General features: G+C 36.7%; 1 protein-coding gene across 1 annotated transcript in view; it reads left to right on the top strand.

Annotated features, from left to right (window-relative positions):
• Window positions 1-22,674, top strand: part of NEB (nebulin) — a 128,134-nt gene that overhangs the window by 10,109 nt on the left and 95,351 nt on the right. Inside the window, 28 exon segments of the mRNA XM_035898943.1 lie at window positions 657-761; window positions 1,071-1,175; window positions 1,280-1,384; window positions 2,128-2,232; window positions 3,987-4,091; window positions 4,287-4,394; window positions 5,138-5,254; window positions 5,926-6,027; window positions 6,110-6,217; window positions 6,312-6,416; window positions 7,087-7,185; window positions 7,652-7,756; window positions 7,854-7,961; window positions 8,645-8,956; window positions 9,089-9,295; window positions 9,911-10,015; window positions 10,384-10,491; window positions 11,301-11,612; window positions 12,827-13,033; window positions 13,287-13,391; window positions 14,448-14,555; window positions 15,457-15,768; window positions 17,285-17,491; window positions 18,450-18,554; window positions 18,718-18,825; window positions 19,212-19,523; window positions 20,284-20,490; window positions 21,753-21,857. Coding sequence (XP_035754836.1) covers window positions 657-761; window positions 1,071-1,175; window positions 1,280-1,384; window positions 2,128-2,232; window positions 3,987-4,091; window positions 4,287-4,394; window positions 5,138-5,254; window positions 5,926-6,027; window positions 6,110-6,217; window positions 6,312-6,416; window positions 7,087-7,185; window positions 7,652-7,756; window positions 7,854-7,961; window positions 8,645-8,956; window positions 9,089-9,295; window positions 9,911-10,015; window positions 10,384-10,491; window positions 11,301-11,612; window positions 12,827-13,033; window positions 13,287-13,391; window positions 14,448-14,555; window positions 15,457-15,768; window positions 17,285-17,491; window positions 18,450-18,554; window positions 18,718-18,825; window positions 19,212-19,523; window positions 20,284-20,490; window positions 21,753-21,857 — 4,197 coding nt within the window.

Below are 22,674 nucleotides of genomic sequence, written 5' to 3'. Positions count from 1 at the left end.
TTCTTAATTCTAAGGCAATAGGGGGAGCTCAGTCCCTAGGAATGGGAACCCCTAAAGCTGAGGGGTGGTCACCTAACCTAACCACGTTCACTGAGAAGAGTGTGCATTGAATCCCGCTCCACTCCTGCCTTAGGATATAGTGAGGGATGTGCTGCAGCAATCCACGCGCTAATGCTGACTGAGCCTGCTGTCAAGCTGGGAGTGGTATAACTGCATTAGGATGACTTTTGTGCCCAGGCTGCTGGTTTGCCATGGTAATGTGGCTATATTGTCTTTGGCACTGCAGCTGGTGTTTACGTGGTAATGGACTGTGAAATTGAGATATACTGCATAGCATGGAGATCTCTCGATCTCATTATACAGGCTGCAAGTACTCTTAGAAAGGACTCTGTGATTACAGAAGGGCACTGCCTCTAACTTGGATTCACAGCTCTTGAAACTGTCTCAAAGCTGCATTTCCTTCTCAGTTAATTCACAAGATCCATTTGTTTCCATAGGTTTCATCTCTAAGGAGCAACTAGTCCTAAATGCTTTATTGAATTCAGATTTGGGGTGTTTACAGTACTAAGTGTAAAAATGTCAATATTCTGCTTTTTAAAAAAAACCTCTCTGTTTTTGCTGTAAGAATAAATGCGTTTTGTTGTGCATTGATCTAGGTTAAATACCGCATGGCTGGTGCAGTTGCTAGAACTATTTGCCACGTTGACGAAAAGGCCAAGGATATAGAACATGCAAAGAAGGTGTCACAGCAAGTGAGCAAGGTGAGCGAGATCCGATTTTCTGGAAGGGTTGTGAACATTTGTTGCTCGTGAGGTTACTGATAGGAATAAAGTTTTGAGCTCGGGGCACTAAAGCAATGTTTGTAGAACAGTTTAGAAGCACAGAGAGAGATAGCAGAGAGGTTGATAAGGCAAGTATAAATATAATCTCAAATGTTTCCAGTTGATGTCTTCAAGTGTCACTGGTTTGAGACTTTCACATTGAAAAAATCTCTAGAGCAGGTAGTTTTTTCACAAATGTAAATATTTTTCTAATAATAGAGTAACAAATGTGCTGATCTTTCTTTCCAGGTGTTATATAAACAGAACTGGGAGGAGAATAAGGACAAGTACCTGCTTCCCCCTGATGCTCCGGAGCTTGTCAATGCAATAAAAAACACAGCAATGTTCAGTAAGGTAAGGGAAAAGACCATCACAGGTCTAGGCAGCTGAAGTGCAGGGAGCATTCCAAGTCAGAGATTAATTCATAATGAGTATTCTGGCATTTTTCTGCTTTTAAGAAACTCTATACCGAAGACTGGGAAGGAGACAAAACATTATTCTATCCATACAATGACAGTCCAGAGCTCAGAAGGGTGGCACAGGCTCAAAAGGCTCTGAGTGATGTAAGTATCAAAGCCCGACTGACAATTGGGTCACTCTTGTGATGTAACTTGGTAGTCTTTGTGGTGGACTTTGACTAGATGTAAAAACTTGATAATGGAACAGAAAATAAAAATGCATAGGTGTGCACTGGTAGCTCTGATAGTAGTGCTATTTCAATAGGAAAGTGTGTACTCCATATTAGAGTATACATCTGTTGGCAATTTGATGCCAGATTATGAATGAATGAAATAATTCATTTGTTAAAGATCTTCTGAGATAATCAGTAAGAAGACCTCGAGTATCTCTCAAAATGTGTGGAGAAACTCTCAGGGTTGGCTGTAAGCCCAGTTCACTGTTATGGGTCTAGAAATCTGTCTCTCTAAAACAGTGGTAAGAAAAGTCAGGAATTTGTGAGGCTGAGTGATTTGCTGATAAATAGAACTCTTCAACTGTGAGGATTTCAGGTCTCACTTAAAGATTTCACTGAATTTTGCAGATGTCCCAAAGTTCACTAGTCCATGTTTATCAGGAGGAAGAGTGTAATATACTTGAAAACTTTCCCAGGGAACTGATTCTTTTCCATAGTCTCTTATCAACAGACTTCTCGGTAGTCTTACAGAGTACACTGATTGAAAGAGTTTATGCTGCAGGTAGCCATGGGCAGAGCTACTTTTGTTATGGTGGCATTAGCAGAGTGAAGAGTAAATGTTCTGATCCCTGAATTGGTAGTTACTGTAAATGTTTACTTCTTTCATATTTTTAGATTGTCTACAAAAAAGGGCACGATGAACGAAAATCTAAATATACTCCTCTGCCAGATCCACCTGACGTGGAACAAGCCAAGAAAGTGACAAGGCAGCTGAGTGACGTGAGTAGAATGCAGTGCTCTTCTTTCTGTAGAAATCTCACTTTTGGTGTTAGAGGCAAAAAGGGAGCTAAAGAAAGGGAAAGCGAAAGAAAAGACTGGAGCTCATATGAAGACCCCTTTGATTTTCAGTGGCAAAAGTCAGTTCCTTTCTTCCTCAAATGTCTCAGAGAAAATCCTGCCCTGTCTTAGGTGAAAGGCTGAACTTTATTCCTATTGGTGAGTTTAGTTTTCACGAAACATTTCTGCTTCTACGATACACAAATTACCTCTTATTCTCCCTCTTCTTTTGTCTCCTGCTTTACACTTCCTGTGTTTACAGGAGAAAATAGTAAACAACATCCATTTTGCCTTTCTCTTAAATGAAACAATGACATGTGAATGTATATCTGGTTTTGGAGTGAGTTACTTGCTTGTAAGGAATAACCTCATTTTGCTGAAAAGTTGCCTAGCCCAACGGCGCAGGTTACATTCTAAATGTTCATTTTGATGTCAAACCATGGTACAGGTACATATCCCAAGCATTCTTAAGTTCATGGATACCAATCAGTGGAAATGTCTGGCAACTTAGATAACCATTTCCTTATTTTCACACTGAATTAACAAGTAACATTCAACATGAAGCTCCATAACTGTGTGGCATAATTAACAAGGACTCTAGCACCAGTCCTTGTCAATGCATTTTAGGTATACTTAGAATAAAACACAGCTGAGGAATGCAGGAAGTGAAGTGAAATAGAGGAAGACCAACTTCTGCTGAAGAAACTGGAACTAAGTTGTGTAATCTTGTAAGACAGAAGTAGGATTTTAACTCAGTTCAGAAATTAGCTATTATGATGAGGACACACATGATTTTATTGCTGTCTGTTGAAAATCTGCTGTTTAAGATTAGGGAGTTACAGTATTCACTTATGGCTGCAAAGCCACTAAAAAAATACTGTAGTGAACCCATTTGGAAGGTGAAAAGGTAGTATTTAACTTAGAGAAAATTTCTGGAATCTTATTCTTCCATAGCTTAAAAGCTAATTGTCATCAAGAAAATTTTTAGTTGTGTAAAAAGCAAGATCAGTATCATAATTCTTTGAAATTAATAAAACAGTAAGCTATATATGTATCTCCAAAACAATAAAATGTGGTAACAACTAAAAAGGCATTGGAGAAGCTGTATTCTTTGTGATAAGCAGTGCAGCTGTGGCTGAAAATGCATTGGAACACTGAGTCAAAACTCAGGAAGATGTTTTGTTATTAGGCAGACAGGAACTGTCTGTTTAAACTGTTGATACTTGATTTCCTTCTACTTGAATGTAGTCTAATAGAAATCACGTATACCAGACAACCCATATATTAAAAGGGTTTTCTTATAACAAGTTTCAGCGACGATAAATTCCTGCTTAACCAATGGGCGATACTATGTCCCAATATTATGTGACCAGTGAGAAAACAGAACTAAAAGAATATATTAGTGAATGTGTCATAGAGAAATTTTCTTATTAATAACTGTCTTCTAGAAGAGATAACTTATTTCACCTATTTATCCTCTTTTTTTGGTCAGGAGAGGTACTAAGAGAAATAACCGAATGCTGAAGTAGTTAGGCCAATCATGTTTAAGGTGTTTTTAACAAAAATTGATAAAGTGGTTATAAGGCAGATGTAAAATGTGAAGCAACTTTAAAAAGAAGGCTTTTAAAAACAAACCTGTCAAGTGGAAATTGAGCTGCATCTTGGGGATTAAATTTTATTTTTTGATTTCATTATAGATTATTTACCATGAGGACTATAAAAACAAGATCAAAGGCAAGTGGAGTCAAACTCCATGCTATGATGTTGCAGTTGCAAAGATGAATGCGGAAAATATAAGCATGGTAAGTGAATTCTTCAGAAAATCTTGAAATGAACAGCTTTATCCTCAGTTTATGTTAATGTGGAAAATACTGATTAATTTTGCCTGCTCCATTTGTGGCATTTCTCTTTTCCTAAACAAGCTACATCGTGGATGTCTGATTTGTAATGTTAGTGCAATTGATATGTTGTTATCTGTTTGTGTCTGTTCCTAACAGAGAAAATACCAGGAAGACTTTGAAAACATGAAAGACCAAATCTACTTTATGCAGACTGAAACTCCAGAATATGAAGCTAATAAGCGAGTTTCGGATAATGTCAGTAAGGTATGTTACGTGTGCTCCCATTTATTTAGCTTGAGTATAGTTCTGAAGTCAGGCCAGCGTGTGCTGTTTTGTCAAGTGTCAAAAACATTTTCTTCTATGCAAAAGATGTATTCTTGTGTGCATTGCACTAGGAAGCTTATAGCAACTCCTAGCCTTGCTTACGATCTTCCACAATAGTACCCATGAAGCAGAATTTTCTTTCAGTGAAGTAGAATTTGCTTCATTGTTTGTTCTGATTATGTTATGCTGGAACAAATCAATACTGTTAACCACGACTGACTTAAGCTAGCTGAACTTGGCTCAGTATTTTCATATTTATTCATCCTTGCTCAGTGCATCGCAGTGATGTGCTGGCCCCGTCTTTTGTTCAAAATATGGAATTTGTTTGGCTTTTGCATTTTATGCAATAGTACATGCATCAGCAAAGACAATCTTATGTCATCAGTTGTAAGAATGTCACTATTCTGAGATATCAACTGATATTTGAAAAATTCCAGTGTTCGGAAAGGGGCTTAGAGGCGGGGACACCTGCTAAATAGCTCTCACTTCTGACGCTGCCTCCCGTCTTGTCACCCATGCACTCCTGTGATCTGGGTGCCTTTCATGGTCCTTTGCCATCATGAATCATAAGCTAAAAAAAGGGAAATTTTCCTGAAAAGTTCAAGATTATATAGGTTAGCGAGCATTTGGCTTTTAATACTGATCTTTAAAACCTCACCCTTTTCATTTTTATTTTTTTAAAGATAAAATACAGAGCAGACTATGAAAAGAACAAAGCTATTGCAGATTATAATGTGCTTCCTGCTACAGAGAACCCATTGCTGAGGCAATTAAAAGCTGCAGGAAATGTGCTGAGTGATGTAAGTATTATGAAAGTACAGCTGGATGATTTTTCAGTTATGTAGAATGAACCAAACTCATCATTTCTTCACAAGGCTCGTCCTTTGGATCCGTTAGTATTTTTAGTTTTACAGACCAATATTTGTCATGAGATACCACCAACCACAACAGCATAGATAAGAAGTCATTTCTCCACAGCAGAGTGTGATGATAACTGTGGCATGTTATGGGGACGGCTAATTATTGTATAGTTCTTTTAGATCCCCATGGAAAATGGGTCACAAGATGACAGTTTATCCCTTACTGTTTTAAGGAGCTTCAACAGATGCCAATAATGATAAAATATGTGTTACTTTTACATGTTCATATCTATTGTATTCTGGTTACTCACTGTAATGGCTTTCTTGATTTCTCTCTTGGTTTTATCTGTATGGAAAGAGATTGCATATGTCTTGGTGTCAGAAGTTCAAGACCCCTTAGTCAGACCTTTCCGTTTTCCCTTACAAACCTAATAGTCACAAGAAAAGTTTCTTTAAAAAATCATAGGGAAAAAAGTGCCATCTGTTTTTCAGTTTTCTGGGAAAGCTTTTCTTTGCAATGATTCCACAGTTTTACTCATGTCGTTTTTAATGTGTTGTGAGTGAGTTGCAGTGTAATCTACTGCATTGTCTGACATTATTTTCTTTTGCAGAAATTATACAAAGAAGCCTATGAACAATCAAAAGGAACCAGCATGAATTACTGTGACACACCAAAGTTCCAGACTGATACTGTTCTGAAGAATTTTAGTGATGTATGTATTTGATTTATGGTATGTCATTCAGTACTGACACTCTTGATTACTTTTGCTTATCAACTTGTGATTGTTTTTCCAGGTAAAATATAAAGATGCATATCAAAAGAATATTTTAGGACACTATTTGGGCAGCTTTGAGGACCCACATCATACACACTGCATGAAAGTTGAAGCTATGAAGAGCGATGTAAGTGTGGCAATCATTCTGTTTTCACCATCGTACTTTCATTTCAGAGAAAGCTCAATTATGGTTTCTTACTCAATGTTGATTTTATTCCTAGAAAAATTACAAAGCAGATTATGAGGAGGAGAAGACAAAATGCTACTTCCCTCAGACCATAACTCAAGAGTACGAAGCTATTAAGAAGTTAGATCAGTGTAAAGATGTAAGTACAGGCAGTAGCGGTTATCAAATCACCAGTTGCACGCAGAGTATCTGCTTCTGGGGCATGTCAAAATTTACTGAGCGATTCCTGTTAACTTCCATGATTTTGAATTTGGCCTTTTTAGCGTATGCGACTTTTACAAACCATACTAATCTGTATTTTAGAGCCTTTTGTGACATCTAGTGATCAGGACAGATATAGCACAATCTAAACATAAAGCTAAAGAAGTTAAAACATAAAATTAGACAAGTAGTACCAACATGAAGAATGAACCTCAAGCATTTACCTGCTTAAGTCAGCATATTTTTAAGTTAATACTTTAAAAGCACTTTAGTTACTTTATTAAAACTAATTTTATTTACTTGATCAATAATTGGAAAATACTTTAAATACACATTTGTATATGATATGCAATATACTGCATAATATACAGTATATAATATCTATAAAACTATCAAAAATACTTTACATTAATACTTTAAAAATACCTTAAAAATTTATATGCTCCCTGATTATGTTAAAAAGTAACATGAGAACCATTGTGCATGACAGTGCTTACCTGCATGCATGCTGTAACTGCTAACTATCCCAAGTGATATTATATTACTGTCTTACAAAATAGTTTACCATATATACATTTCCTGCAAATGTATGTATTATTTTCCTTCAGCACACCTACAAAAAGCATCCTGATCAAACCAAATTTACTCAAGTGACTGACTCTCCAGTACAGAAGCAAGCAGAGATCAACAGCAAACAGCTGAGTGATGTAAGTAAACTTAGAAGACATGTTGCTAAGCTCTGACGTTATCAATTTCTGCACTGTGGCCACCTTCACTTTATGGTGTGGTTTTAAGAGAACTCCTGAAATGAATGTGTAAATGAATGTGTGTGCGCACAGGCACAAAACCATTTGTGTGTATTTGCAGTTCTGTTCCAGTGGAAGATCACCTGAAAATCAGATATTTTTTTTTAGTTATTCAAGTGGCCGCTCATGTCAAGATTTAGTATGTATGTTTGTAATTTTGTTTATGTCCATCATTCTTAATGTATTCTTTGCACCAGTTAAGTCAATGGACTTTATACCATTCACTTGGCAAGGTCTAGGATTTCATCTCTCTTTTTCTTTTTGAGTGAAGTAACATGAGATCTTTAAGTTGTGTCGCAGCGTTGTTAAGAATTTAGAATCTATAAACATTGGGCTGCTAAATTTATTTCTTTATTTTTCTTTGCAGATAATGTATAAGTCCAAAGGTGAAGAAATTATTCACAAGTACCACCTCCCTCCAGATGTGCCCCAGTTTATACAGGCTAAAGTTAATGCCTACAATATTAGTGATGTAAGTATATTTTGCATCCAGAGCTCTTGATTCAACTTACAATACGAAGTTTCTGTTAGCTAGAAACTGTTAATTATAAATTCACCTTTTTTCCTAGAACTATTACAAAACGGGATTGGAAGAATTAAAATCAAGGGGGTATGATCTCAAAAGTGATGCTATTCCTATCCGAGCTGCCAAGGCTGCTAGGCAGGCTGCCAGTGATGTAAGTACATCCTTCCTAAACGAACGGTTTAATTCAGAAGAGTTTACTTAAACAATGTTTGCCATTATGTTTATTAGGGGTATCCGAAGGATAACTTCTTTATTGCCTTTTTTGATCATGTTATTGGATGTATTTAACACAGTTATATTTTTATTGGTGTATCATTGCTTCACTAATGTATTTGTTTAATTACATTCAGAAAAGGCTGTTTCATTTTGTAATTCTCTGTGAATAAATAGGCTGTCTTGCACTCCGATATGGTTAAGGAAAATCGTGAGGAGTAGGTCAGTAGTGACAGCTCCATAGGCAATGGACCCCTGAATTCTCTCTGTCCTTAATTATAGACCTCATCATAAATGAGGTGAAAAACTCCGGGACCTCACTGGGTTTTGGGTAGAGTCTTGGGGATGACATCACAGAAGTCCCTTAGTATTTTAAGACTTCTCTCCCTCTTATGATCAGTACAAGTGCGATAATACTGATTGGAAAGCTAACTAACTGAATTGTGTAGCAGTGAACAGTAAAGAGATATGTGTCTGGTTTTATGAAGATGTGTGCTCACTGACTTCCATGTGAGGGATATTCTTTGTAGAGAACAAAGGGTAGCCTTTGCTTTTAATTTACTTATTGCTGAGTTACTACACTTAAGATTACATTCTCCATGTTCTGTTATATTCTAACAGGTTAACTATAAAAAAGACTATGAACTTGCCAAGGGTAAACTCATTGGCTTCAAGAGCCTCCAAGATGATCCCAAACTCGTTCATTATATGAAGGTAGCCAAGATGCAGTCTGAGCGAGAGTACAAGAAAGATTATGAGAAAACAAAAACTAAGTACAACATTCCACTGGATATGGTCAATGTTGTTGGTGCCAAGAAGGCTCAAGAGATAGCCAGCAATGCTAATTACAAGAACCTCCTACATGACTATACTTATTTACCAGATGCAATGAATGTGGAGCTGACCAAAAATATGATGGAGATTCAGAGTGATGTAAGTAAAACCTCATGTGAATAGAATTTATTTGAGATGCCTCAAGCAAAAGCTATGAAGACTCAGGAGAGGTCCCTGAATCATTTTTTCTAATTCCTAACCTTTAAAACGTTGTTTTCACTTCTTTATTAGAATGCATACAAATCAGATTATAATAACTGGATGAAAGGCATTGGTTGGATCCCCATTGGCTCCCTAGAAGTAGAAAAAGCTAAAAAAGCCGGAGATGCCTTGAATGAAAAGAAATATCGCCAGCATCCGGACACCATTAAATTTACAAGTGTGGTGGACTCTCCAGTAATGGTCCAAGCCAAACAGAATTCAGTTCAACTCAATGAGGTAAGCAGAGGAAGAAGTGGGTGCTATAGTAAAACAGAGATGCATCTACTGAAGAGCTGAGAGTTGTCTTTTTAAAGTGCTATTAGCCTGAAAGTGTTTGTCTGTGTTGTCATTGTTTTGTGCTCTGATTTTGCCTGAGTAATTTCCTGGTATAAGTCTGCAAAGCTGTATGGAAACCACGTGGCTCTTGCCGTTCATATCAGCTGATTCTGTCCATTTATAGTTAAAGTATATTTGAAATACATTTGATTTAAGAAATGTGAAAGTTTCAAGTTGTTTATTGGTGTTTTACCACCTACAACAATGAATGAATTACAGAATGTTTGATGAATCACAATACGTCCCTCATTATAAACCAGCAAGCTTTGTTTTATGTTGCACTCTCCTATCATCCCTTTATTATTGCACTCTTCAGAAATGGGTTCTTATGTCCATTAAAGGGCTTAATTTTACTGAGTAAAATTCTTTGTGAAAAGTGCAGCCTCAGTCTTTATGAGATAGGTGCCAGTGTATATTTATTTGCAAAATCAAACATAAACCATCAGTTAATTTACAGTGAGCTGGGGCTGGATATACAAGGAAAGAAGGATTTATTTCTGTATCTGTATTTTACAGAAACTGTACAGATCTTCTGGAGAGGAAGTTAAACATAAATATACTCTTACCCCAGATGTCCCACAGTTTATCCAGGCTAGATACAATGCAGCTAACATCAGTGATGTAAGTGACTTCTTTACAACATGTTTTACACATTGTTAATGAATTTTTGAGTAATATGTTACAGCTACACTCATATTGCAGATTCCTTTCATTGATACGCAGTTCTATATAATCAGCTTGTATCACTGTAATTTTTCATTCTTGGTGTCATCTGCATTTTCAATCGGATACCATTTACTCATGTAATGATTTGGTTAATTTAATTAATAGATAAATCCATTCTCATAAATGAAGACTGATAGTTGTATATGATCCTCACTGCATCTGCTTCTAAAGAATTGCCTGGGGTAGCTTAGGAGTAACTTTGACTTGCATATAGTTCATGTGATTACTAGGTTCTCTAGAATAACATGGATTTTCTTTTTTAGGCATATTATAAACAAGACTACCATGATCTAATAGCTAAAGGGAACAATGTGTCACTTGATGCTATTCCAATTACTCGAGCCAAGGCTTCAAGAAACATTGCCAGCGATGTAAGTATATATTCCAGGTATACTTCTCTTAGGCATTTAGTAAAAAAGTTGTCCCTTACAGGCCATGTGGTAGACCTGAGATGTTGCACAAGTTTTACTGGAGTCAGTATTATGAGAAGGAGATTCTTAGCCTTTCCCAGAGGCTTAGTTTGTGTAGAACTTATTTTTTGCTCATCTTGTTTGCTTTACATAGGCAAATGCTTTGTTTCTTAACCCACTTTTCACAGGAGAAATGAGATCAGTAGTTCTTGCAATCATTCTGTGACAAATTGCCAGAAAATGTGCTACATTAGCACCTATTTTCAGACCATGAGACAGTATGTGCTAAGGGTGCCTTGGTTATACAGTGGAGTATGGCTTGTACATGAATCAGAAGGCCTTAGAGGGCAAATTGTATGAAGTGGGATATGTTTCAGTGGTTTCATATAACTAGAGGAAGCTGTTCAGTCATACTCCATTTGTTTGCTATTGCTTTCAAATTACTGAGAAGGATTGTCTAAATTATCCTGGTATTTTTCACACACCTTTCAACACAGGAATACTTAGGAAACGTTTTCCCTTCCCTATGAGAAAAGCTAATGTTGACGAATCTTACTGTGGTGTGTGTAACCTGTTGTGTACAGGTGGAACAAGAAAAGCTGATGTAGGTGCAGTCACTGGGTGTGCCATTTAGGAGAGCTTATCTTTCTGAACTGCTTGCAGCTTCTTTTTCCAATGAAAGATGTGAGAGCTTTTCTTTTTTCTTTTACATTAATGTGGACATCAATAGCCACACCACAGTACATTTGATCTCTTTCCTCTGTTTCTAGTATAAATATAAAGAAGCATATGAAAAGGCTAAAGGAAAACAGGTTGGTTTCAGAAGCCTACAAGATGACCCTAAGCTTGTCCACTACATGAATGTAGCAAAGATTCAGTCTGAGCGTGAGTACAAGAAAGACTATGAGAAGACCAAGACTAACTATCATACGCCTCCTGACATGTACAGTATCCAGGCTGCTAAGCAGTCTCAGGATGTAGCTTCTAATGCCCACTACAAAAACCTGATCCATCACTACACTTACCTGCCAGATGCCATGGATGTTGAGCTTGCAAAGAACATGATGCAAATTCAGAGTGATGTAAGTATTTCAATGATTGCAATGCCATGGATGTTTTCCTGCACGCTGTGAAAAACAAAATAGGAGTTTATATTCAATGATAATTGCCATTACTGTATGGGAATGGTCTGTTTTTCTTATGCCTTGGGGAAAATCATTAGAAGTTTTATCAGCTGATGGTGGCATTTAGAAATACCAAATTCCAGGTGAGTTCTTCACAACAGGATTTTGATGTTGGCGTATCAGTGGAGAGCAGACTTCTGTAATACTGAATTCAAATGAACTTTTTTTCCACATTTTCTCAGAAAACTGTATTTTGCGACTGACATAATTTTATTTTATTCTTTAAGATTTCTTTTCAGTTGTCTTGTTTTGTCTTCACGTGAGAGAGATATGATAGTGTAGCTGGACTATTATTAACTTCATTTAGGAATGAAGGAGTGGAGAAAATGTAACTATTTATATTATTAGAAATACATTCTGGAGATCTCTAGCACAGGACATCTCTCCTAGAACCTTCTTGGTCCTTCTTGCAGATACAGAGTTTTAAATGGTTGACTGGGCGTGCATGGTTGCACTCTGCACCTCTTTGTATACTGTGGAATTTGACTCTATATGGGTCCCTATGTAGGACCACTCATTTTAGAGTTAGAACACGGAAGGGTCTTAAAAAAATCCTTCCATTCCATTCAGACTGTGCATTACCCCTGTCTGAATGTTTAGATGGGATAACCTGCGTATTTTGTAGCCAGGATAAATTTTTCTCTTGCAGTCTGTGAATTCTGCGTATTTTCCTGTAGGAGGAACTATAGGAAGAAAACCAAAAATGGAGCCTCTGCTCTGCAGACCTTTGTAGAAGGCCAAGTCTCATAGAGTCTGCTGAAACACAGAACAGTTTAAACCATGTTAAATGGTCACCATATGGTAGTTTAGCAGTTAATAAGAATTGAAGGTTGAAATTTGTCACATGGGTAAAAGAAAAGGAAGGTTAGTAAATAGTGAAGGGATGCTACAGTTTATAAGAAATGAATCATGAAGAAAAAATACAGTATCTCATTTTCTTCCTTATGAAATCCTGGAGAAGCATAAAAAATACCTGTTGTTCCCTTCAAGAATTTAGAAATATTTCCTGCTAACATAGAACACACTAGCTAGACTATGCAATTATTGTTTTAAATGGAATTATTACAGTTTTGTGGGAAAATCTTGGTGAATGTTGGCTTTCTCTCCTTCAGAATGCATACAAACAAGAGTATAACAGCTGGTTCAAGGGTATCGGATGGAGTCCTCTCGGTTCTCTGGATGTTGAAAAAGCTAAGAAGGCTGGAGATGCGTTAAATGAAAAGAAATATCGTCAGCACCCAGACACCATCAAATTTACAAGTATACCAGATTCAATACCAATGGTTTTAGCTCAGCACAACACCAAGCAACTGAGTGATGTAAGAATTTTTTTCATTATTAATGCAATATAGCGATTTGGGCTTTTTTTTACCATATTTATGATTTATTTATTCCTGTCTGATATTCCATCTAAAAAAACCCTTTAAATTTTAAAAACTGTAAAAATAGTAAAACTGCAATTTTATTATTGCAAACGTGGTAAGAATTAAGTACTGTGGCATTGTCTCTATTTGTTAGCCCTGTTACCTACCTTGTACTTGTCAACAAGTATTTCTTTATTCTCCCTTGCAGGTAACATATAAGCAAGAGGGTGAAAAAGTAAAACACAAATACACCCTGGATCCCGATGTTCCTCAGTTTATTCAAGCCAGGGTCAACGCCTTCAATTTGAGTGATGTGAGCACATAACCAATAGTTTGTTCAATAATATATTTATTTGTCATTTACTTAAGAGAAAAAACCCTTTTATTTATTTGTGCTATGATATTGAATATAGAAATGCACAAGCTCTGAAATCAACTAAACTTTTACTTCTAGAAGTCAATGAGTTTTGTGCTTGTTAAGTAAATTTTTAAACTGTTTGAGCATTCATGAACATAAATGCATTTCAGTGCTTTATTGCCAAACTACCTGGATAGACTGAACAAAAAAAACAGCATGACCTATTATTCAAATTCCTGTAGTTTGGAGATTTTCGTTATCTACTTTTATATAAAACACTTTGCATAGGCAAGCAGTACAAGTTCTCTGTATGTTGCTTCCTGCTGCTGGCTTTCAAGGGAAATTAACTCATCCTGTGGAAAGATAGTACTGCCTTTTTCTGCCATTCAGCTACTAGTCTGCCTGCTTTCCATCACTTCTCACGTCCATCCAACACCATGAAGATCTCCACTTACAGTATCAGTTTTATTGCCTTCATGTTATTACATTTTTTGGTGGCATTATCAGGCCTCCAGGAACTAGGTAAAAGCTGACATCTCTTTTAATCCCACCCTGTAGAAAGCCTTGAAATACTGAGTCTGTCCAGATGCTAACTGCCAACAAAAAATCAGCCAGACTGTTTTCTTCAGTCACTTAAGACCACCTGGCCTGATTTTGAAGCTAACAGGAAAAAAATTCTGAAGGTTCAGTTAAATGAAAAAAGGGGGTTGCTTAAGCAAGGGCAAAAATGCCACTGATAGAGTTGTTCCGCATAAAAATTTCAAAAAATAGTTATGGAGTTAATGATTTAGCTACATGATCAAACTGGTTGTCTTGAAGGACTCTCTTATCTTTATGGTAGATTTATTTATCATAATGTAACTGCAGTTTGTGTACAGGTTAACATTTTTCCCTGAAATTTCACAGACTAAATTGAATATTTTGACTCCTGTAACAAAAATATGGGCTTAAACAACTTTGTTAAAATTGCTACTCCTAACGATGCGAACTCATACCCTTTTTCCCTATAAGGCTAACTACAAAGCAGACTGGAAAAAAACCATTGCCAAAGGATATGATCTCAAACCAGACGCCATTCCTATTATTGCTGCTAAAGCTTCTCGAAATATTGCAAGCGATGTAAGTATAATTTACATGATGTGGAATACATGTGTCTACTGCATTACAGCTTTCTGTAGCATATTATGCTATACATACATGTAATGGTATAGAGACACTTAGCTCTGGGAATTGAAACTCTTATGATACTGTGAAATAACAAGTACATTCAGATGTTTACGCGAACCTCTGAAAAAAGCTGTTTCTTTGGAAATGCATCGTAAAGCCTGTGAGTGCTGGTGAGCTGGGGCTGTTTGTTTTCTGTGCTTCAATTATTCACCAGCTTATTTGAAAGTTCTTTTGTTATCATTTACCTATTCTCAGCTGCTGGAGACCTGTACTTCTACTCGTCTGCCATTCATGAGCTGTATAGAATGTGGCTGTTTTCAGGCAGCTATGTCAATCGGCAGCAGTAAAGCTTGGTGTGCCATTGACACAAGCTATGAAAGGAGATTTGGAACACAGAAATAAATTCATTAACTTTAGCAAAAGGCTGAAAATTATTTCCATTCCCCACTTAAACATGCCTCCCCCCAGTAGGTGAATATTGGGATATCCAGTTGTTTGGTAGTCTCGGGTTTTTCAATAATCTATTATTATGCTGGTCTTTTAATGAAAAGCTGACTGTTCCTAGGAGTTAGAAGTCTACAGCAGTAAAATATAATGGCAGAGGCAATGGCCAGGGAGGGCATGTAACTGCATATCTCGATTTAGATCTATACCAGGGGTCAAGAAAAGCTGAGAAATCCAGCAATCCTCTTCTCTTTTTGACCTAAATAATACTGTGCTGTCTGAAAAACAATTTCTGAGTTTATACAATGAACTGCACTTGTTAAAATACTGAGTTTCAAAGTATTAAAATTATCAAAAGTATGTTGTCTCTTTCCAAAGTGGCTAAAGCTTTCTTTTCATTTGTCTCTAGTACAAGTACAAGGAATCATATGAGAAAGAAAAAGGCAAACAGGTTGGATACCGTAGCCTGCAGGATGATCCTAAACTTGTTCATTACATGAATGTGGCCAAAATGCAGTCAGATCGTGAATACAAGAAGGATTATGAAGTCACCAAGACCAAATATCATACTCCTTTGGATATGTTCAGCGTGACGGCTGCCAAGAAAGCCCAGGAAGTGGTTACAAACGCTGGCTATAAACAGCTAATTCACGATTATACGCTCTTGCCTGATTCTGTGAATCTGGAGCTATCAAGAAATGTGATGCAGCTTCAGAGTGATGTATGTAACAATCAATCAGCTCATTTTTTTTCCTCTCGGAATGACTGTTAACACTGTTAAACTTCTTAAGGCTAAAAATTAACTGGATTAACAGTAGATTACATGTAAATGTCTGGTCTGGAACTCTATATTTTCCAAAGATTAGCAGAATTATGTGTAGCTGATAAGTTGTAGGGAACTTACCCAGCAAGTAACAACTTTCTTTGTATCTCTACATATTTGGTTAATTCTCAGCAAATGAACGTGTTTTTCCAGTTTGTGTATTTTTGTAGCTGGATTTGTAATTACAGTGTGTTATTAGTGTGATTATTATTTGTATTGTCAGAGATCGCAGGTTATGTACAGAGTCTAAATTCTAACGGTATTTTATTTAAGTTTACCAAAAATATACCTTATGTATGCTTGTGTTATACCTAGGGATTTGAGATTTTTTTTTTTTCACTTTTCCTTCCTGCCTTTATCCTCCAACAGATGCATGTTCCATGTGTGATGAAGATTCATAAAAAGTCTTTGTAGCTTCCACTAAGTTTTGTGACTTGTTTCCATTTTTTTTTTTTTTTTGCTAGTGTAACTTTAGGGTCTGTTTGTTTATCCAGAAAATATTTAGTTTAATCTGGGTTACTTAACAGTCCTCTGCCACATTTGAAATTCCCCAAAATGCCAATAATCTGATTGAAAGTGTTCTTCAGGTTCTAAGTATTATTTAGAGAGGATAATGTGCATGTTTCCATTGGCCAACAGACAGAGGGTCTGGCCTTTAAGCTCTGTCCTTTTTAAATACAGAAATTTTAATCTCAGGTTTTTTGCTTCCTCATTGTATTTTTACCTGGCCTTGCTGAGCTGGCTGAGCTCACTTGGCTGTCTCACTTGGGATGTTTGCAACGAGAGAAGCATGGTACTTGAGGACAAATTTTGCCCTGTATACACATGCTATATGTCTTTTTGTGGTCAGTGTGTGGTCTTTTTCTCAGACTCTGATATTCTCCCGGTTGCTTCTAACACTGCAGTTCAGACACAGGTTTATTTTCACAGCATTTTTGTACCTTTGTTTGTTCTAAAAGCCATGTCACAAAGTATGATTAAATAGGAATGGTGTCTATTCAAGAATGTGCAGAACCAGGCCATTAAGCAGAAGTTGCTGAAACAATTTCTCTGAATTAATTCTACTGCGAACTGAGTCTACTAACAAACAAGCGCGTCATTTTAAAAAACTACTATATTTTTGTTAGATTTTCATATTTAGCACTCAAAATTTGTTCTAAGGTCTGTGCATTTGGTTTGTAGTGTGAGTTCTACACGTTGGTTTAGTGAAAAGCATTTCTTTATCCCTAACACAATAGTTGTTAACGCTATGCTAAGAATTTGGAGAACAATAGCTGTTATAACAGGCTTGTCTAATTTTTCCTTCAAAAATGAATGACCAGGAGAAGTTTTAAGGCCTTACCTGTTTTTATGTGTATGTTTTTATGTGTATTTCCTTGTCTCACTGTGGTTTTCCTTGTTTATTTTTTAAAAGAATGTGTACAAAGCAGACTTTAATAACTGGTTGAGAGGAGTTGGCTGGATACCAATTCAGTCACTGGATGTAGAAAAAGCCAAAAAAGCTACAGAGATTCTCAGTGAAAAGAAATATCGCCAGCACCCAGACAAGCTGAAGTATTCTATTACAATGGATGCAATGGAACAAGTGCTAGCTAAGCAAAATGCCAAGACCATGAATAAGGTGAGAATTTGTTCAGATGATTGTGACTGAGCCAGAGATTGGGTCTTTTTCTTGCAAAGCTGTGAGACAGGTGCATTCCCACTGAAGTCATTAGAATTTCAAATGGGTGTAGTGGTTTGCTTTGTTAAGACTGGACACTAAGAGATGATGGAAGCCTCAGGCTGTATTCGTAATTAAGGGAGTTTCATTTTCTGTTTATAAAGATTAAAAATTTCTCTTTTGTGTATGTGATTAAAGATGTCTTCTCCAGATTTATAGTGCTTGGGTAACCTTTGCTCTTTTTCTTCAGGAAGTAGTATTCGTAACTAGTGAGCTGAAAAAAACCTTGAAATTCTGTCAGTTCTGTACAACTTCCCTTGAAAAGTGGAGTTCTTTAAATTTGTCCCTAGTTACCTGGGACACCACTGATCCTTATTCCATGTTTGACATGGAAAGAGGGTGTGTGGAAAAAAAAAAATAATTCATAGAATCCCAGGTTGGAAGGGACCTCCAGGATCACCTAGTCCAACCTTTCTGGGCAAGAGCACAGTCTAGACAAGATGGCCCAGCACCCTGTCCAGCTGAGGCTTGAAAGTGTCCAATGTGGCGGAGTCAACCGCAGCCCTGGGGAGGTTATTCCAATGGGTGACTGTTCTCGTGGTGAAAAATTCTTCAATCGGGATCATCTCAGGATTAACTTGCACCCATTAAAGGGGTAATGCTTTGCATTAAAGCAGGGAAGAATGCAGACAGAAAATTTTCGGTTTCGATATTTATTAGTTATCAAAACATACTTTTCAAATGTCTCAAAGTACTAAAGAAAGAGGAGGAATATAATATTGCCACGCAGCAGTTATATTCATGAAGATTATTTGTAGTGCTTATGGATCTTCACTGTACTGTGCAATATTATTTATTGCAAATGAGCAAAGAAAAAAGCAATGCCTTTTCAATGCTAAATATTACCTTGTAATTGCAGAGGCTCTACACTGATAAATGGAACAAAGAAAAGACCAGCATTCATGTTATGCCAGATACTCCAGAAATTCTGCAGTCTAGAGTGAACCAGATCACAATGAGTAATGTGAGTTACCATGCTCGCCGTGGGCATTTGGTATCTGTTGCACAGATCAAAAATTGGTGTCATTTTTATGTCTTTTTTGCAAATATTTAAATTCAGATGTAGGGTGCTTCAGTAGTTCTGCCTTCCTAATGCAGTACCTGTTCCCTCTTACATTTTAAATTAGAAACTTTACAAAGCTGGATGGGAGGAAGACAAGAAGAAAGGTTATGACATGCAGCCAGATGCTATTCCAATAAAAGCAGCCAAAGCCTCCAGAGACATTGCAAGTGATGTAAGTTGGATTGCGGGATAGTACTCAGAGTAGCTACAAAGACAGTCAGAATGTTTTCAAAGTGCTCTGTTATGCACAAATGTGTTTCTTAAAGCATCTTGAGTTGTCTAGGTTTCATTATATGCTTGATGGCGTAAACCCTTGCAGTACTTGCTCTCCAGTGGAATAACACTGAATTGTGCCTTTTTGCTCTTTGTTCAGCAAACTGCTGAGCTTCATGTGTTCAATGGGCTATTTTGTAAGACTGAGTACGTTTAAATGACTAAATCTGAGATCTTGCAATGAAAAAACCCAAATATTTTCTATGTTTTCAGAGATAAAACTGAGATTAATAGTACATTTTTTAGATTTAACTTTTTGCTGTTCTTTCTCTTTCCTGCTCTCAGTATAAATACAAACTAGCCTATGAAAAAGAGAAAGGAAAGCATATTGGGTTCCGCAGCCTTGAAGACGACCCCAAGCTGGTGCACTTCATGCAGGTGGCAAAGATGCAATCTGATCGGGAGTACAAAAAAGATTATGAGAAGGCAAAGACTAATTTCCATACTCCAGTTGACATGGTCAGTGTTGTGGCAGCCAAGAAAGCACAGGAAGTGGCTACAAACGCAAACTACAAAAACCTGATCCATACCTACAATGTTTTGCCTGATGCTATGAGTCTTGAATTAGCCAAAAACATGATGCAGATACAGAGCGATGTAAGTGATTCTTCAGCCTTTGCATTACGAATACAATGATGCTTAATTTGTGAAAGCATACTCTAAGATAAATAGTACTATTTTCTTAGTGAAATTAGTTCAGTTATGTACTAAAAACGTAGTAAATTAAATGAGACTTTCAGCAATGCTAGCCATTGTATTTTTCTAAGACTCTGAAATATTAAATTACACCTATTGCTAAAGAATTTGGGCTCAGAAATAAGTAAATTTATGTGTAAAGTAAAATGGATATTTACTGATTACGTGTCCCATCAGGCTCTTCAGGAGCAATACTTGTGTGCATGAAAGACAAGAAAGGAAAAGCTTTGCTTTTCATTATATAGTTCTATCTTGTACTTCCAAAAAAAATATCTTTTCAGAAGAAGGTGAAACCGGATAAGTAGCTGTATTCTCAGATTTTCTGGGATGTTTAACCTCTAGAGAAGAAGGCCTTTTTTTCTCAGTATAGTGGTTCAAGATAACCTTCTTCTTCAAGAGGGCCTTAGCATGTAATCTCATGCGAGCAATCTATACAAATCATAAGGAGGATCTGAATACTGTGTGAAAGGCAGAGTAATAAAATAGACACCACTGTAACAAATATGTTTCTAAATAAACCTTAAATGCATCTTTATACTGTTTGCCTCTTTTTAGAGGAAGTGCATTCAAAATCTAATATTAATTAAACACGGGAAGAAGTGTTGTGATTTACAGAATTTTTTTCATGCATCTGATTATTTTCTTTTCTTTCTGCTTCCAGAATCAATACCGAGCAGAGTATGATGAAAGTATGAAGGGTGTTGGATGGATGCCACTGGGCTCCCTGGAAGCTGAGAAGAACAAAAAAGCGATGGAAATTGTTAGTGAAAAGAAGTATCGCCAGCATCCAGACAAGTTGAAGTATTCTGTTCCTATGGACTCCATGAACATGGTCTTAGCTTTAAATAATGCTAAAATCATGGATGAGGTAAGAAAGTGTTCATCAACATTAATTTAAGTTTGCAGAAGTAAGAATCAAGCTATACCTGATGTAATAGTCAATCTTATTGTGTGCATATCTTTGGAAATCGCCAATTTTGGCAGCTGATGAATATGCTTGACTGTAATTGTATTTCACCTTTGATATACCTGAAAGCAAAGCATGACCCTAGTATTTCTGAGGAATACATATAAAGACAGACCTGGGGGTCACATTTTATTAATAAAGTTTACCCAAGATAACTGATTATAGACTTCTAGCAGTTTAAATCTGGGAGCTAAAAATAGTGGAACTGATCCCTTTTGGAAATAGGATTTAGACTTCTAAATGTATAGTCTGTTTCATCCGATGCCTGTTACGTTAATATGAAATTGCTGCATGATGTGAATGCTTTTATAATGAGATATTTATTTTCTGATTTTCCTGATGAACTGATGTAATCCACTAGTGTTCTTCAGAAATGTCTGGAGTTCACATTCATTGTAGTTACAGGGACCGTCAGAATCTTATGTGCGCTTTCCTTAGCTCTATCTCCTCTAAGTTAAGCTCTATTACCTCTCTCAACTGATACTTATTTTCCAGGAGATAAACTAAGAATCTTCCACCTCCAACAATTTTTTGTGTGTGTGTCTTCTGACATGGGTTTTTGTTGTGGGTTAACCCCGGTAGGTGGCTAAGCACCACACAGCCCCTCGTTCACTTCCTCCCCTCCTCCCTGGTGGGATGGGAAAAGAGAAAAAGCAGAGTAAAAGCAAGAAAACTTGTCAACATCAAAAATGTTTAATAACCAAAGGAGAAGTGGAAGAAGAGAGATAGAAAAGAAGTGATGCAAAAGCAATCACTTGCCACCTCCCACAGGTAGACTCATGCCCAGGCAGTTCCCAAGCAAAAGAGGTCTGACCTCCCTAGGCTTGACTCCATCCCAGCCAGACCCAGTACAGTTTGAAAGCTGTTGTTTTCTGCTGTTCAGTGTGCTGGGATACACTGCTGGGCAAGAGACAAGCAATGAAGTCCTCTAGCAAGATTGATAATTCTGTCACCCTTCTTTTGGCCTCACACAATTAACTTCCTAAGAACTATTCCTGTTTCACACTGCTTTTAAATGCTAAAATAAAAAGACAAATGTTCCTACCATGGTAGTAGTTGCATCATTGTAAAGAAAGTTTATATTGCAAATAGGAAATGTTCTTTTAAATTGTTTTATTTAATTTTTTGGTTATGTTGATATCTCTTTTGTTTTATCCTTCCAGCACAAGTACAAACAAGCATGGGAAGAAGACAAAAAGAAAGTTCACATCACACCAGATATTCCACAGATTGCTTTAGCAAAAGTTAATGCATTTAATTTAAGTGATGTGAGTACTGTTTGTAAGACTGTGATATTGCTCTTGTTCTTTTTATTAGGAATAAGTGAGGTGACAGCATGCAAAAGTCTCCCTAATTCTCACTTTGCTAACCTGTAGCAGTTTCACAAAAAGCTATTAATTTTCCTTTTCCCTGCTTCCTCCCGCAAAACTAAATACCAAAAATTGCCAAGAAAAAGCTATAGTATTTATAGTTAGGTTATGAAGTGTTCATGTATGTCATTAAAATATAATAGTTATTAACAAGATAGTAGAGTGTGAGTACTGTCCATGTTTGTTACTGTATTTATTATTTTATTTCCCCATGCACAAAGTTTTGTACTGGATTCAGAATTCTTTTTTGCAGATTGAACCCTCTCTTTCAGTAACAGATGATTATATAGAGTTTTTCAGTAGCCAGTTGTTAAATCTGCAGACGCTCAATAAAGTATTGTTTGTAATTGTGCACATCTTTAATGTGCACAGAAATAGACATGTTTATCTCATTTTTTTAAACATTGACATCGGTATAGATGTGACTTTTCACCAATATTTGTGCATGTGGGAAACAAATGCAGTTTCTTGCTCTTTTCTTACAAGTTACTGTTACTAATTACAGTGGAGTCCAGTGGCATTGATGGTTGAATACTAGGATTGGAGTTAATTCTGAAGGAGTTTTCATCTCTCTGTGTGCCTGAGTGCCTTAAACAACCGTTCAAGGAGTGTTAAACATACGAATAGTCTGTGTTTCAAGTTATCATATAAAATGAATAGAGTTTTATTTAAGTAAGTGTGGTGTGTTTTGCCTTTTTAAAGGATGTTTCTTCTC

This window comes from Egretta garzetta, unplaced genomic scaffold (genome assembly GCF_000687185.1).
Source record: "Egretta garzetta isolate BGI_Z169 unplaced genomic scaffold, ASM68718v1 scaffold208, whole genome shotgun sequence".
Classification (NCBI taxonomy): domain Eukaryota; kingdom Metazoa; phylum Chordata; class Aves; order Pelecaniformes; family Ardeidae; genus Egretta; species Egretta garzetta.
Note: the sequence above shows the minus strand (reverse complement) of the source record. Positions and strands in the feature narration are given on the sequence as shown.